This window comes from Geotrypetes seraphini, chromosome 9 (assembly GCF_902459505.1).
Source record: "Geotrypetes seraphini chromosome 9, aGeoSer1.1, whole genome shotgun sequence".
NCBI classification, from domain to species: domain Eukaryota; kingdom Metazoa; phylum Chordata; class Amphibia; order Gymnophiona; family Dermophiidae; genus Geotrypetes; species Geotrypetes seraphini.
Window position 1 is genome coordinate 35,796,656 of NC_047092.1, and position 13,734 is coordinate 35,810,389.

The 13,734-nt window shown below is 46.1% G+C and overlaps 1 protein-coding gene across 1 annotated transcript in view; it reads right to left on the reverse strand.

Moving 5' to 3' along the window:
* The window catches only part of LRRK2 (leucine rich repeat kinase 2), a 253,679-nt gene that overhangs the window by 191,407 nt on the left and 48,538 nt on the right, over window positions 1–13,734 (reverse strand). The window contains 2 exon segments of the mRNA XM_033958543.1: window positions 6,488–6,567; window positions 12,164–12,291. Coding sequence (XP_033814434.1) covers window positions 6,488–6,567; window positions 12,164–12,291 — 208 coding nt within the window.

Sequence of the window (13,734 nt, forward strand, 5' to 3'; positions counted from 1 at the left end):
TTGGTCCCAGGCTCTAGTTTCTGTTAACTCGCTCGCCAGGGTCTCCTGCCCATTTGACATTTTCTTCTTTCTCCATGCTCACCATCCATCTTCCATGTCTGTACCATCCCTTCCACTGCCATATCTAACAATTTTGTTTCTTTCCCACTGTCTACCATCTCTCACTCTCTCTCCCTGATGTGCCCTGGATTAAACCTCTCTATTCCCCTCCATGCAGCATCTCTTTCTTTCTCCTCTCCATTATCATGAGCACCATTTCTTTCTCCCCATGAACCATCACTCCCTGCCCTCTACCCTATGTCCAACATTTCTCTCTCTCTCTTCTCCATGCATGTCTCCCTACCCTCTACCATATTTGTCATATTTACTTATTCTACTACCTCTACTGTGGCCTATTATAAAATAACCCTTTTCCATGAATGAGGCCCATAATACAATATTTGGAAGAGGATTAATGAAAGTCTTTCAATATTAAATATAAAATGTGGAAGTGGTAATAATGAGGAAACTACAGAAAATGAGATTAAAGATGACTCACTCAGGCTACAACTATTAGAAGGCTGTAAATAAAGGATACCAAAACAGTGAAACAATTTACAATATTATGTGCTCATAAAAAAGGAAGCAGGGAAAATAGGCAGAAAATAAAAATATGTCAAATGATTCAAGAACAGGATGTAGTTTAACCATTTACACAGGGCAACAGGAAGTGATCCCCCCCCCACACACACAAAAAAAAAAGCACCCAAAACAGGGTAAGCTCTGTGTTTGTACACAGGAAACAGCAAGATATGCAATTTGGCATACTTATTTGTACAATTATACAAGCTGTCAAATGATTAAATGTAACATGCTGGGGAAATTACAGACCATGGTTATACTTCAATATTAGGCAACAGACAGCACAGTTACTTACCATAACAAGTGTTATCCAGGGACAGCAGGCAGATATTCTCACATGTGGGTGACGTCATCTACGGAGCCCCAGCGCGGACAGCTTTTCAAGCAAACTTGATTGAAGTTTCAAGCTTGCTATGCTGCACCACGCATGTGCATCTCTTCCTGCCCACTAGAGGGCGCATCCTCACCTCGTGGTCCTCAGTTCCATAGCCAGCAAAGAAGCCATCCCCGGGGAGGAGGGCGGGTTGTGAGAATATCTGCCTGCTGTCCCTGGATAACACCTGTTACGGTAAGTAACTGTGCTTTATCCCAGGACAAGCAGGCAGCATATTCTCACATGTGGGTGACCTCCAAGCCAACCAAAAAAGGGTAGGTGGGAGGATAGCAATTTAGGAAAACAGGTTATGCAAAACCGACTGGCCAAACCGGCCGTCGCTTCTGGACAACGTATCCAGACAGTAATGGGAGGTGAAAGTATGAACCGAAGACCAAGTGGCAGCCTTACAGATGTCCTCGACTGGCGTAGACCGGAGGAAAGCCACAGAAGCTGCCATAGCCCGGATCTTATGCCCCGTGACTCGACCATGGAGCGTGAGACCAGCCTGAGCGAAGCAAAAAGAGATACAAGCAGCTAACCAGTTGGACAAGGTGCGCTTGGAAACAGGATGTCCCAACCGATTAGGATCGAAGGACAAAAACAATTGAGGAACCCTCCGATGAGACTTAGTGCGCTGAAGATAAAGGCCAACGCCCTCTTACAGTCAAGCGTGTGAAGCGCCACCTCGCCAGGATGAGAGTGGGGCTTCGGAAAAAACACCGGAAGAACAATGGACTGATTGAGGTGGAAATCAGACACAACCTTAGGTAAAAATTTTGGATGGGTGCGAAGAACCACCTTGTCATGATGGAACACAGTAAAAGGAGGATCCGCAACCAAAGCTTGCAACTCACTAACCCGCCTAGCGGAGGTGAGTTCAAGCAGAAAAATCACCTTCCAAGTGAGAAACTTAAGATGCGATTTGGCAAGAGGCTCAAAAGGAGGTTTCATCAGTTGAGCCAAAACCACATTAAGATCCCAAACCACCGGAGGAGGTTTCATAGGAGGATGAACATTCAAAAGACCTCTCATGAAACAAGTAACCAGAGGATGAAGAGAGAGAGGCCTACCCTCGAGATGCTTACGGAAAGCAGTAATAGTAGGACTTTTGTGGGTAGCGCCACGGGGGAGGTCAGTAAGGCCTCGGAGTGGCCACTTTGGCCTTTGGACGGACCAACGAGGCAAAAGAGCGCTCATGATCGGACAGGCGCTTGGTAGCCGCTTCCAGGGACTCATCAAATAGTTCCGACCCCACGCACGGCAAATTTGCCAGGCGTTCTTGTAGATTCAGGTCCATATCAACAATGCGCAGCCACGCAAGATGGCGCATGGCCACGGCAAAGGCGGAGACCCAGGACGACAACTCAAAGGCGTCGTAGACTGCATGAAAAAGAAAGAGACGCAGCTGGGACAAAGTATCCATGAGCTCACTAAAGTCCCCCTTATGGGAGTCAGGCAGGATCCCGTGATAACGGGGCATAGACTTGACTAAGCGACGCAGATAAGAAGAAAAGGCGAAAGCGTAGTTGAGAACTCTGTTGGCCATCATAGAATTGTGGTAGAGGCGGCACCCAAACTTATCTAACGTCCGCCCCTCAAGCCCGGGCGGAACCGCTGCAGAGATGCGATAAGGTTGAGATTTTTTCAACGAGGATTCCACCAGCAAAGATTGGTGGGACAACTGCGCCTTCTCGAAGCCCTTGCAGGGCACCGTGCGGTACTTCGATTCCATTTTCGAAGGGACAGCCGTGACCTCATAAGGGGACTCCAAATTGCGCAAGAACGTATAATGAAGGATCTTGTGCAAAGGCAAACGCGGAGCTTCCCGCTGAGGAGAGGGCAAATCCTGCTCCTCCAAAAAGTCCTTCGTATATTGAGACCCCAAAAACAGGTCGAGGACCAAGGCTTTCCCCATGTCCACCACAAACCTCGAGAATGAAGAGGGCCTCGAGGGTGGGGAAGAGGAGCGAGAGGCCCTTGCCGCCATGAAGGACGGAGAAGCCTCCCGGGAGTATCTGGGTTCCCGCCCGGTGCCAGACTCCGAACCCCAGGAAGCTGCACCAAGGGACTTCGTCGGAGTCTGAGATCTCCGACAACCCAAGGAGCCCCTCGGGGAAGTCCCCGGGGTACGAGGCACCGAGGTCCGCCCCCTCCTCCTCGGGGAGGAGTCCCTGGATCCTTTCCATACAGGGGAATGCAGAAGCCTCGGATTATCAAGGCGGAGTTCCGAAACCCCTAGTCGCTGAGCCTCCCGGGTCGGCGAGGAGCGACCGCGCCTCCGCGGAGACCCCCGAGGGCGCTTGGGCTTCCGGGACCGGTGCTTCGCCCGAGGCCGACCCGAGGGCGAGGACCCGCGGGAGGACTTCGACGAAGAGGAAGAAATACTGCGAACCCGGCGCACCTTGTCCCGAGGTCGCACACTCTGCACAGGCTGGTCCACCGCCGGGGGTCAAGGTCAGGGTCGAGGCCGGGACCACCACTGGAGCCGAAATCGGAGCCGAGGTCGAGCCTACGGTCAAGGACGACTGCAGGTGGGCCATGGCGCAGGACAGCTCCGAGGCAATAAGCGCTCGGAGCATGTCCTGGAAGACAGGGATAGCCATCATAGATGACATGTCCGAAGATGGCGGGTGCTCTCTAGAGGGCGACCTCGGTGAGGAGTATTCCCGTGGAGCACCCAATTTCGACGCCCGGGGCAGGGCCGAGGACGACCCTCCCGCCCCCGTCGAGGAGCCCGAGGATGGCTTCTTCGAAGACCCTGGAGCAGAAGAAAGAAGTGAGGACTTACCCACAGTTGACTTCGGGGTTGAGAACGCAGGCTTCGACGAAGAAGGCCTCCGCGGCGAGGTCGAGGGAGTCGAGGCCGAGGTCTAAGCCGGGGCCGAGGCCGAGGCCAACATCGAGGCCTTCCCCGCCGCAGGGTCAACACTAAAGAGCTCCGCCATGTGGGCACGCCGGCGGCGGAGTGCTCGGGGCTGAAAAGTCGAGCAGCGAGTGCAGGAATCAGTCGGGTGATCCGCATCCAGGCAAACAAGGCACCACCGGTGTGGATCGGTGATGGAAAGCAGCCGATCGCACCGGGTGCACTTTTTAAAGCCCGTCAAAGGACGGAACATGAACACGAAAAACGGCCGGGAACAAGCAAGGTCCCGCGGCCGCAGCCGCGGCCACCGGGAGCCCCCAGAGCTGGAACGAAAAACTTTTTTTTTTTTTTTTACGATTTCAAAAACACGAACGAACAAAAATAATAAATCAAGCACAGCGACCGAGAAAACAAACCCAGCCGTGGTGTCAGAAGGCAAAAGGCACGGAGCACAAATTCCACAGGACTTCTGGCTCCGCGGAAAAAACAGAACTGAGGACCACGAGGTGAGGATGCGCCCTCTAGTGGGCAGGAAGGCATGCACATGCGTGGTGCTGCATAGCAAGCTTGAAACTTCAATCAAGTTTGCTTGAAAAGCTGTCCGCGCTGGGGCTCCGTAGATGACGTCACCCACATGTGAGAATATGTTGCCTGCTTGTCCTGGGATAAACGTATGTTATAACATGAAAGATGGGGGGGAGTTATCAAGGTATGGTAAAAGGCAGGCTTGATTTTCCACAGGAGTCATCAGCCTGCAGTAAATAAATACCACAGTTTGCTGACCCCCATGGCAAAAAGAATGCTTCTGTGCCACTTTGCAAGCACTAGAACCACAGTTTTAGAATAGAAGACAAAACCCTGGTGAAGGACAAAGCAGGTGATTGAGGGGGGGGGGGTTATCAGTCATTAGGGGGTCCCATTTGGGCTGGGGAAGTCTGGCTGGGATGGCAAAAGGTGGATGTCCTTGTTAGGGGGAGGTTAAAAAGGGGCTTTCAGCCTGGGGCAACTGATATTTTAACAGCTACATTGTGGCTTGCAATGTGTACCCAGTACATACTGCAGACTGATTTATACAGTAGTATTTATATAGTAATAAACTGCATTTGCATGGCTTTGCATTTATTTACTATATAACAAGGGGTAACCTGATTATCACTGCGTTAGGGCAACACAACCAACCTTAGGGCTAGATTCACTAAGCAAACTGATCATGTACCGATCGGTTTGCGGCCCCTTAGCGACCAAATTTCCCTCCGACCTGATTCACTAACCTCTCCTGTGATCCGTTTCCAATCCATGCATGCAAATGAGGGGAACTGTATGAAAAGTAGGTAGGGATGCGATTCACTAAACAAATTTCCCGATCTGGAGACCAGTCGAAAACGTCTTTTTGACTCTCCAGCTCCAGCCCTGCTCTCTGCCCTGCTCTCTACCGACCCTGCTCTCTGCTGCCTCAAACCTCTCCTGCCCTTCCCCGCACTGCGAGCCCAAGCTTTTAACCCACGGGTTAAAACCATGGGCTCCCTGGCCTATGTAAAAAAGTTAAAATTAAAAAAATAAATAAATCGCGGCTCGTGCTGCCCTCTCCCGCCAAAACAATGGCCAATCAAGGACTTCCTTAGACTCCTCCCTAAGGAAGTCCCTGATTGGCTGAGGTGCCACAGGCCCCTCCCAATGAAGGAGCCCAAGGCGCCTTAGCCAATCAGTGTCTTAGACCCCTCCCCATGCATCAGATGATGCATCAGGGCGTGGCCTAAAGCCATTATCGCGGCAGGAGAAGGAGGACTTTGGGCTTCCTCCTGCTCCAGAAGAGGCCTCAGGAGCAGGAGGGACTGGTCACCCCTCCTGCTCCTAACAATTTTAAATGTACAGGGAGGGGGGTGGGCTAGGCCAGGCCAGCCGGACGGCTTACTACAGGGAGGGAGGTGGGCCGGGCCAGGTGGCGTTTAAGATGGCAGGAGGGAGTTGGCTTCCCTCCTGCCTTGTGTTGTCGGGGCATCAGGTGCGGGAGGACATAAGCGCGAGGAGCTTTTTTTAGGGGTTTGGGGAGGAAGGCGGCACTTCGGGTGTGGGCTTTTTTTATTTTAACCGAGCAGTTATTTTGCATGTGTAATACACGCAAAATATCTGCTCGATTAAAATTTAAAAAAAATTTTAAAAGCTGTCCGAAGCCCTGACAGCAGTGACAGGAGACTCCTTCTCTTGTCACTACTGTCAGGGTCTGCGCATGCTCCAGGATCGCTCTCTAGCGATCCGTGCTTTGGGTGGGGGGCGTGCTAACGATCGTCTCCATTTGCATGCATGCCTTTAGTGAATTTGTCGGCCTGCATGCAAACGGAAATGGATCGCACACGGATCAGAGGGTTAGTGAATCTAGCTCCTAGTGCCTAGTAGCACACAGTAAAGGACAAATATCAATCTGCATTAATGTACTAACCCATTTTATCTACTGTCACGTCCCATGCATACACACCCGAAAATCAGATGAAAGACTTTTTGAAAGAATACAATTTAAATACCCCTTTATAGGCAATACCCTACAAAGGGCTTGTGGCATGTCAACATTAGTAAATTCTGTAAAAGAACAGCAAATAAATTCATAGTTCTAATATCTAAATAATACTGACTGTTTGTCACCATCTCCAACCATTGTATGAAGGTCTCTCTGATACATGAACAAATTGTTCAAAGCCCAACATGCAGCCTCCTAGATATAAAAAAAAGACAACTTTTCAATGGAAAATGAACTTTTGAAAGCTATAATTATGTTTGTTAATGCACAAAGTATAATAAAAGATTTGGGAATGTTTTTCATTACTATGTATGAGACCCCTTGAAGTGTCATCAGTGCTGCCAGGAGGAGCTGGGTGAGGCTTTTTCCTGGTTAAACGCCAAGTTTATGCAGGACCAGCTTAAACTAAGGAGTGGGTAGTTGCCCTGGGAAACTGAATTGCCTATTTGATAGTTGGGGGAAGGGGAAAAAGAGTTGCTGTCCCTAAGAGATCATGAGGATGGGGATAGCTAGCAAGCCAAGTCAAGGGGTTGATTGCTGCAGTAAAGATACTGAAGTGCAAGGAAATATTACCACCATCTTAGCACTTTTAAAAAGGTAAAATAGAGGTTTGCTTGATTGACCTACTAGTTCCAGAATGCACTAAGCTTGGCAGCTCAGTACTGAGAGACCTAGGGAGGGGCTGAGTTTAAAGCAATCCTAAGCAACTGGAGCTGATTAATAGCAATGCAGACAGACAGAGAGAGGCCGTTTAAGGCAATTGCTCTGTTGAAAAGGAAGGAGAGAAGGGAAAAGGAGCACTGGATTGAGAGGGGCAGGAGAGCCAAACTGACCTGGTCCTGCAAGCCGAGAGCAGCTAATGGAAACATGCAGGAGAGCCCTGCACACTGAGAACAGAAACTGACCTAAGTCCTTAAACCTAGTCACCCTGCTCAAATGTGTTATGGAGAAATGTTTTGCCCTGAGATAACTATCTAATAGACTTTCTGTGTCATATGTTTGAATATGACTTAAGTTAGAGACTCAAACAACCAACCTCCAGCCCATGTTCCATCTTGGGGGAAACATTTTCTTTTGTACTAAAGGAGAGCACCATTTAGGATTACCAGATTTCCTCTTTAAAAAAAAAAAAAGGGAACACATGGCCCTGCCCCATTTTGCCCCCACCCCATTCCTATTCTGACCCTGACCCATTCCACTCTGGCCGTGTCCCCACCCGAACCTCAACCTGCATCTAGAGGGCCTCTGTGCATGTGTGCACGTCAATCCAATGACATCACGCTCAGGTGTGCCTGCATGTGATACAGTATCATCACATCAACATCCTCTCATATGCAAAGACCCTTCAGACAAGGCCCTGAGCTCTGGGCCTTTCAAAACCCGGCCAAACTGCCGACAAGCATCTTCTTACTTGGGGCCATGACACCAATAACGCTTCACGACATTCATTCTTACCAGAACACCAGGCCTTGGTCACACATGCAAGACACAGATAAACCCTATGCAAATACAGGACCACAAACTAAAAGTCCTAATATACAGTACACAATGAAACCCTAAGATGCCAGACTCTTCATGCAGTACAACAGAGAACAGAAATACATTTCTTCTTGAACAGTGCAAAATTTAGACAGCAGATGTAAATTCTGAAAACTGACATATTTCAATCACTAAATTGAAAATAAATCACTTTTCCTACCTTTGGTGTCTGGTGATTTTATTTTTCTACTCATCTTTTCCCAGTCTCTGGTTGCACTTCCTTCTGTCTGTGCTCTTAACTGTTTCCAAGGCCTTCTTATCCATTTGCTGTTTTCTCTCCTTCACTTTCTGCCCTATATCCATCTTTGGCATTAACTTTTAATATTCAACTTTCTTCCATTTCTCTGCTTCCTCCTCAGATCTACTTTTCCATATCTTTTCTTTTCCATCTATCCCCTCCCTCTCTCTCTGCCCTTCCCCACCATCCGTGTGCAACCGCCTCCCTCTTTCTTCTCCCTTATTTCCATCTATCCATAAACAGCATTTCTTCCATCTCTCTTCCTTTTCCCATCCCTCTCATTCCTGTGCAACATATCCTCCCTCTCTCTCCCCTTCCCCTCCATCCTTATGTACCATCTCCTCCTTCTCTTTCCCTCTCCTATGGTCTGACATCTGTCTTCCCCCTTTCCCCCTCCTATAGTCTGGGATCTTTGTCCTCTCCTTCACACCGTCTGGCATTCCTCTCCCCTCCTTCCTTTCTCTCCTCCACACCCCCCCCCTTTGTGGTCTGGCATCTCTCTGTCTTTCCCTTCTCCTTCCCCTGCCTTGGTCTGGAATCCCTTCATCCTCCTTCCTTTCCCTGGTCTAACATCTCTCCCATTCCCCTTCCAGTGGTCTACCATCTTTATCTGCCCCTTCCATTCCCTCCCCTGGAGGTCTGGCATCTTTCCTTCCCTTCTCTTACCATCCCCACAGTCCAGCATCTCTTACCCTCCCTCATGCTACCCCCCCACCCCCCCACACACACTGATCCGGTGCTTGCTTGCTGTAACTCTTCAGGTCGTCGGCAGCATGACTGAAGTAAACATGCTAACTTCAGCAACTCAGAAGTTTTCTTTCTGCTACTGTTTTCTCCTGTGCGGGGACAGGAAGCAGTAGCAGAGGAGGTGCTAGCATATGTTTACTTCAGTCACAATGCCGATGGCCCAAAGAGTTACAGCAGCGCCAAGTGAGCAAGCAACAGATTGCACAAAAGGGGTGGGGAGGAGGACACTAGATAGGTGCGTGAGCTGCTTAGGGGGTACCAGATGTCCGGTTTTCCCAGACAAAAGTTATAAAATTAAAAAGCAGCTCGGACTCCCGCTACAGTCTGATAACCCTAGCACAGTTTGAACTTTTTGTTGGGAAGGCTTTTTGCCCTAGAAGGGGGTGAGGCAGAAACAGTTTCATTGAACTGTGTTGGAGTTACAAAATGAAAAGGGGCAACTTTATCCAAGAAATGATATCTGATTGAACATGTTTTGAACATGAGCGAAATGTTAGGAGGCTGTTTTTGTTTTTTTTATCTCTTTTTGTTCTGAGACTTTCCAATGGAGCAGAAACTCAGCACAGATGTAATGATTGTTAAAGGAAGGCGGAGGCAGAAACCAATTGCCATGGGGACCTTGTGAAAGCTCAGATAAATAAGGACTGAGGGTAACAGTTCCTTTGCCAGATTCAATCACTGTAAGAGCTATAGTCCAGCCTAATTGGACTGTAATGGAAAGAAGACCTGGTGAAAATGAACTTTTACAGCAGCTCGACTTGGTTTACAGACTGCATCCTTGTTTTGTAAATGAGATTCTTTGATAAGACCAGTTTATGATTCTGTTGCTGTGCCTACAATAAGGAACTGAAATAAAAAAATTTTAATCCCACTGTATGATTGACTCAGGCTTGGTGAATCATCATCACTATTTGAGGGGAAGCCTGGAGGAATTTCCCTATAAAACTCAGGAAAAAAGTCCCCTTGACTTTAGAGCTACACCATTCTATCTGTGGGAGTTATCAGCTGCTAGGGGGTGACATATATATATATATATATATACAGTGGTGCCTCGCATAAAGAACGCCTCGCACAGCGAACGCTGCACACAACGAACTTCATGTCATGATTCATACAACGAACTTCGTTTCACACAACGAAGTCGCCCGAGCTTCCACGATCGCTGCCGATGTATTGCATCCTTCCGCGCAGGCACTACAGGCAGTCGTTAGTCACTGCGCTTAACTTAAGCACGTATCGCGGCAATCGTTCTTCATTACGAATTAAATCACGCACGCACGCACGTATCACGGCAGTCGTCCTTTTAAGATAAACTCAATATTTTTTATATATCATGGCTTCTAAAAAAAGCAGGAAGGTGATTTCTGTTGAAATGAAACGGGAAATAATTAGAAGGAGTGAATGTGGGGTAAAACAGTGTGACCTCGTCAAAGAGTTTGGCCTCAGCAAGACCACCATTTTCACCATTTTGACAAATTTATCTTTTTTTATGTCATCTTAGCATATTTTATGCTGCAGAACGAATAATTTTTTTTAACATGTATTGTTATGGGAAAACGCGTTTCACATAACGAACTTTTCGCATAACAAACTTGCTCCTGGAACGAATTAAGTTCGTTGTGTGAGGCACCACTGTATATATATATATATATACAGTGGTGCCTCACACAACAAATTTAATTCGATCCAGGAGCAAGTTTGTTATGCGAAAAGTTCGTTATGTGAAACGCGTTTTCCCATAACAATACATGTTAAAAAAATAATTCGTTCTGCAGCATAAAATATGCTAAGATGACATAAAAAAAGATAAATTTGTCAAAATGGTGAAAATGGTGGTCTTGCTGAGGCCAAACTCTTTGACGAGGTCACACTGTTTTACCCCACATTCACTCCTTCTAATTATTTCCCGTTTCATTTCAACAGAAATCACCTTCCTGCTTTTTTTAGAAGCCATGATATATAAAAAATATTGAGTTTATCTTAAAAGGACGACTGTATACAGTGAGAGAGGGCAGTTAAGCGCAGTGACTAACGACTGCCTGCAGTGCCTGCGCGGAAGGATGCAATACATCGGCAGCTCGGGCGACTTCGTTGTGTGAAACGAAGTTCGTTGTGTGAAACGAAGTTCGTTGTGTGAAGTTCGTTGTGTGAAACGAAGTTCGTTGTGTGAATCAAGACATGAAGTTCGTTGTGTGCAGCGTTCGTTGTGCGAGGCGTTCGTTATGCGAGGCACCACTGTATATATATATATATATATATATATATATATATACATATACATACATACACATACACACACACACATGTTTCTCAGAATTAGTAGAAAATATGTTTAAGCCTAGTGTCTTGAGAGTCCGTTTAAAATGATTGCTAGTGTGCATCTGTGGTGTATGTGTGTGTGTATGAATCTGTGGTATATGCATGTATATACACACACACACCACAGATGCATACTAGCAATCATATTTAAACAGACTCAAGACACTAGGCTTAAACATATTTTCTACTAATTCTGAGAAACATGCACAGGAAAAAATCAATTAGATTACACAGTGAACGGGGTTTTAGGAGCCTTATTCAAATTTTAGGCATATTGCTTTAAATTAAATAATTATATCAAACATTGCTAATATGCAGTTTTATTAATATCTTAATTTCAACTGGCTAAAATTTACAGACAAAACATATGAGCTGAATAAATTTTAAGAAGGCTACTACTCTAACTTCATCTGTAAATTTTACTTCTGGGTATCGTTTAATCTATTTAAACATAAGGCATAACAAAATGTTCAGACACTGTATTTGAATTTACACCACAGGATAAGGATGATTGTCCTCTCTGACTGTTAAAAAATATTTCTAGCTGGGGAAATGGAAGGATATAAAATGAGGAGCAGCCAGCAGGAGGCAGTGTGTCAGAAGCAGAAACAAGCTTTATAGTGGAAGCAAAGAGAATGAAAATTTAGAATCTCATAATGCATACACCAGGAACATGGGATTTACCAATAGTGTGCTCCAAATAGGGGCAGATTCATCTACAGAGTAAGCAACTCTCTACAAGTAGCTGTCCCACTGTGGACTATTACACATCAGCTATAGCACCTCTGAGGAATGAGGAAGAAGTAGCTGGATGTCCGTAAGTCTCAAGGCAGTTGGGGGGATATAAATTTTCTATTCCATGTGGCATATTCAATGATTTTCATTTGGCACAAACACAATATCTATAATCTGAGATTTCACCTAACATACTGATAAGTTCTTACTTACCTGCACATCAATGTTTTTTCTATGCTGTTTTAATGCTTCATAACAAGCCTCCAACCACAATCTTTGTTTATTACCACCCTCCTCTTCCTCCATTTCCTCCAAGTCTTTGTTTAAGAATATTGTTTCAGCTTGAAAAGAAAGTAAGAATGAAATGAGGCATCAAATGTTAAAACATGCCCCAATGAAATAATTCAGATTTTCTTATAGTATTATAGAATTTCTTATGCCATCACTCCTTTGTAGTCTCACACATCATAATTCTCCTCCCCCTTTCACTTTTATCATTCATTTTATTTTCTTGACATCTATTTTTGCTTCTGCTTCTCTTACCCATGTCCTCTATCTTCTTTTGCTGTCCCTCCTCTCACTAGTCCTTTTTCTTACAGTTTTCTTTACTCCTTCATCCAGCCCTATTATTTTTCTTGCCTACTCTCTTCCCTCTGTTATTTTTCCCTCTTGCTCTTCTCTATCCTCTTACCCCCTCAAACTAATATATCTTCTAGCCCCATCCTTTCAGTCTCTCTCCTACTAAACTTTAAATGGTAGGTTGTGCCTGTGGCTTTATAGCAGGCTTTTATTTAAAAGTTTGGAATATTTTAACTAAATGGCCACAGAGAAAAAAAATATGTTCTAGTAGTACTTCTGGTCACAGGAATTATTTTTATTTTTTAAACTTGATTAATTTCCTCCTGTTCCACTAGACTTCTAATCTAATCTAACCTAAACCTTAAGTTTATATACAGCATTATCTCCATGAGTATGGAGCTCGACATGGTTTACAAGAACTTAAATAATAGGTAGAGAAGAAGAAAAAGGTTTACATGAACTTATGTGTAGAAGGGAGGAGAAAAAGGGGGGGAGGATAGAGTTACAATTTGGTGAAAAGCCAAGTTTTCAGTTGTTTGCGGAATAATTGAAGGGAGCCCAGGTTCCGCAACGGGATGGTGAGGTCGGTCCAAAGACCTGTGATTTTGAAGAGAAGGGATTTTTTCCAGACTTCTACCTCAATCAGAACTCTGCTGCACAGATTATAGATACATGAGATTCTGATCAAAATTACACAAATGTCTCTTTTCCACTCTTCTCCACCCCCTACTCCACTAGGCTTGGAACAGTTGTTCCCTGAAGTAGCTACTTTAGCTAAACAGGGGTCCATGTCAGAATGCTATAAGATCTGGGACATAAAGTCTACAGCACAGAACTGAAAAATGCCAGCACAAAATGACACACAGTTCTTATAAGATAAAGCACAGTTACTTACCTGTAACAGCCCTCAGCTGCTCCCTGAATGGCTGCCACCAGTTCTCCTGAGTCATGCAAGATCTGGAGGCAGCCATTCAGGAAGCAGCTCAGAGCTAGGCAAGCGTGCAAAAAGCTCTCTCCTGCCTAGTACACCGCTGGGCCGTGAGAACTCAAGGCAGCCATTCAGGAAGGGGTTCAGCGTGTGGCAGGATTCAAAAAAGGTACACGGAGGAGGCGGGAGGGAGATAAAAAAAATTGTCAGAGCCCGCCAGGACAGGAGACAGGAGGGATCCCTCCTGTCCTGGCCCACCAGGTCATATGGCAGGCCA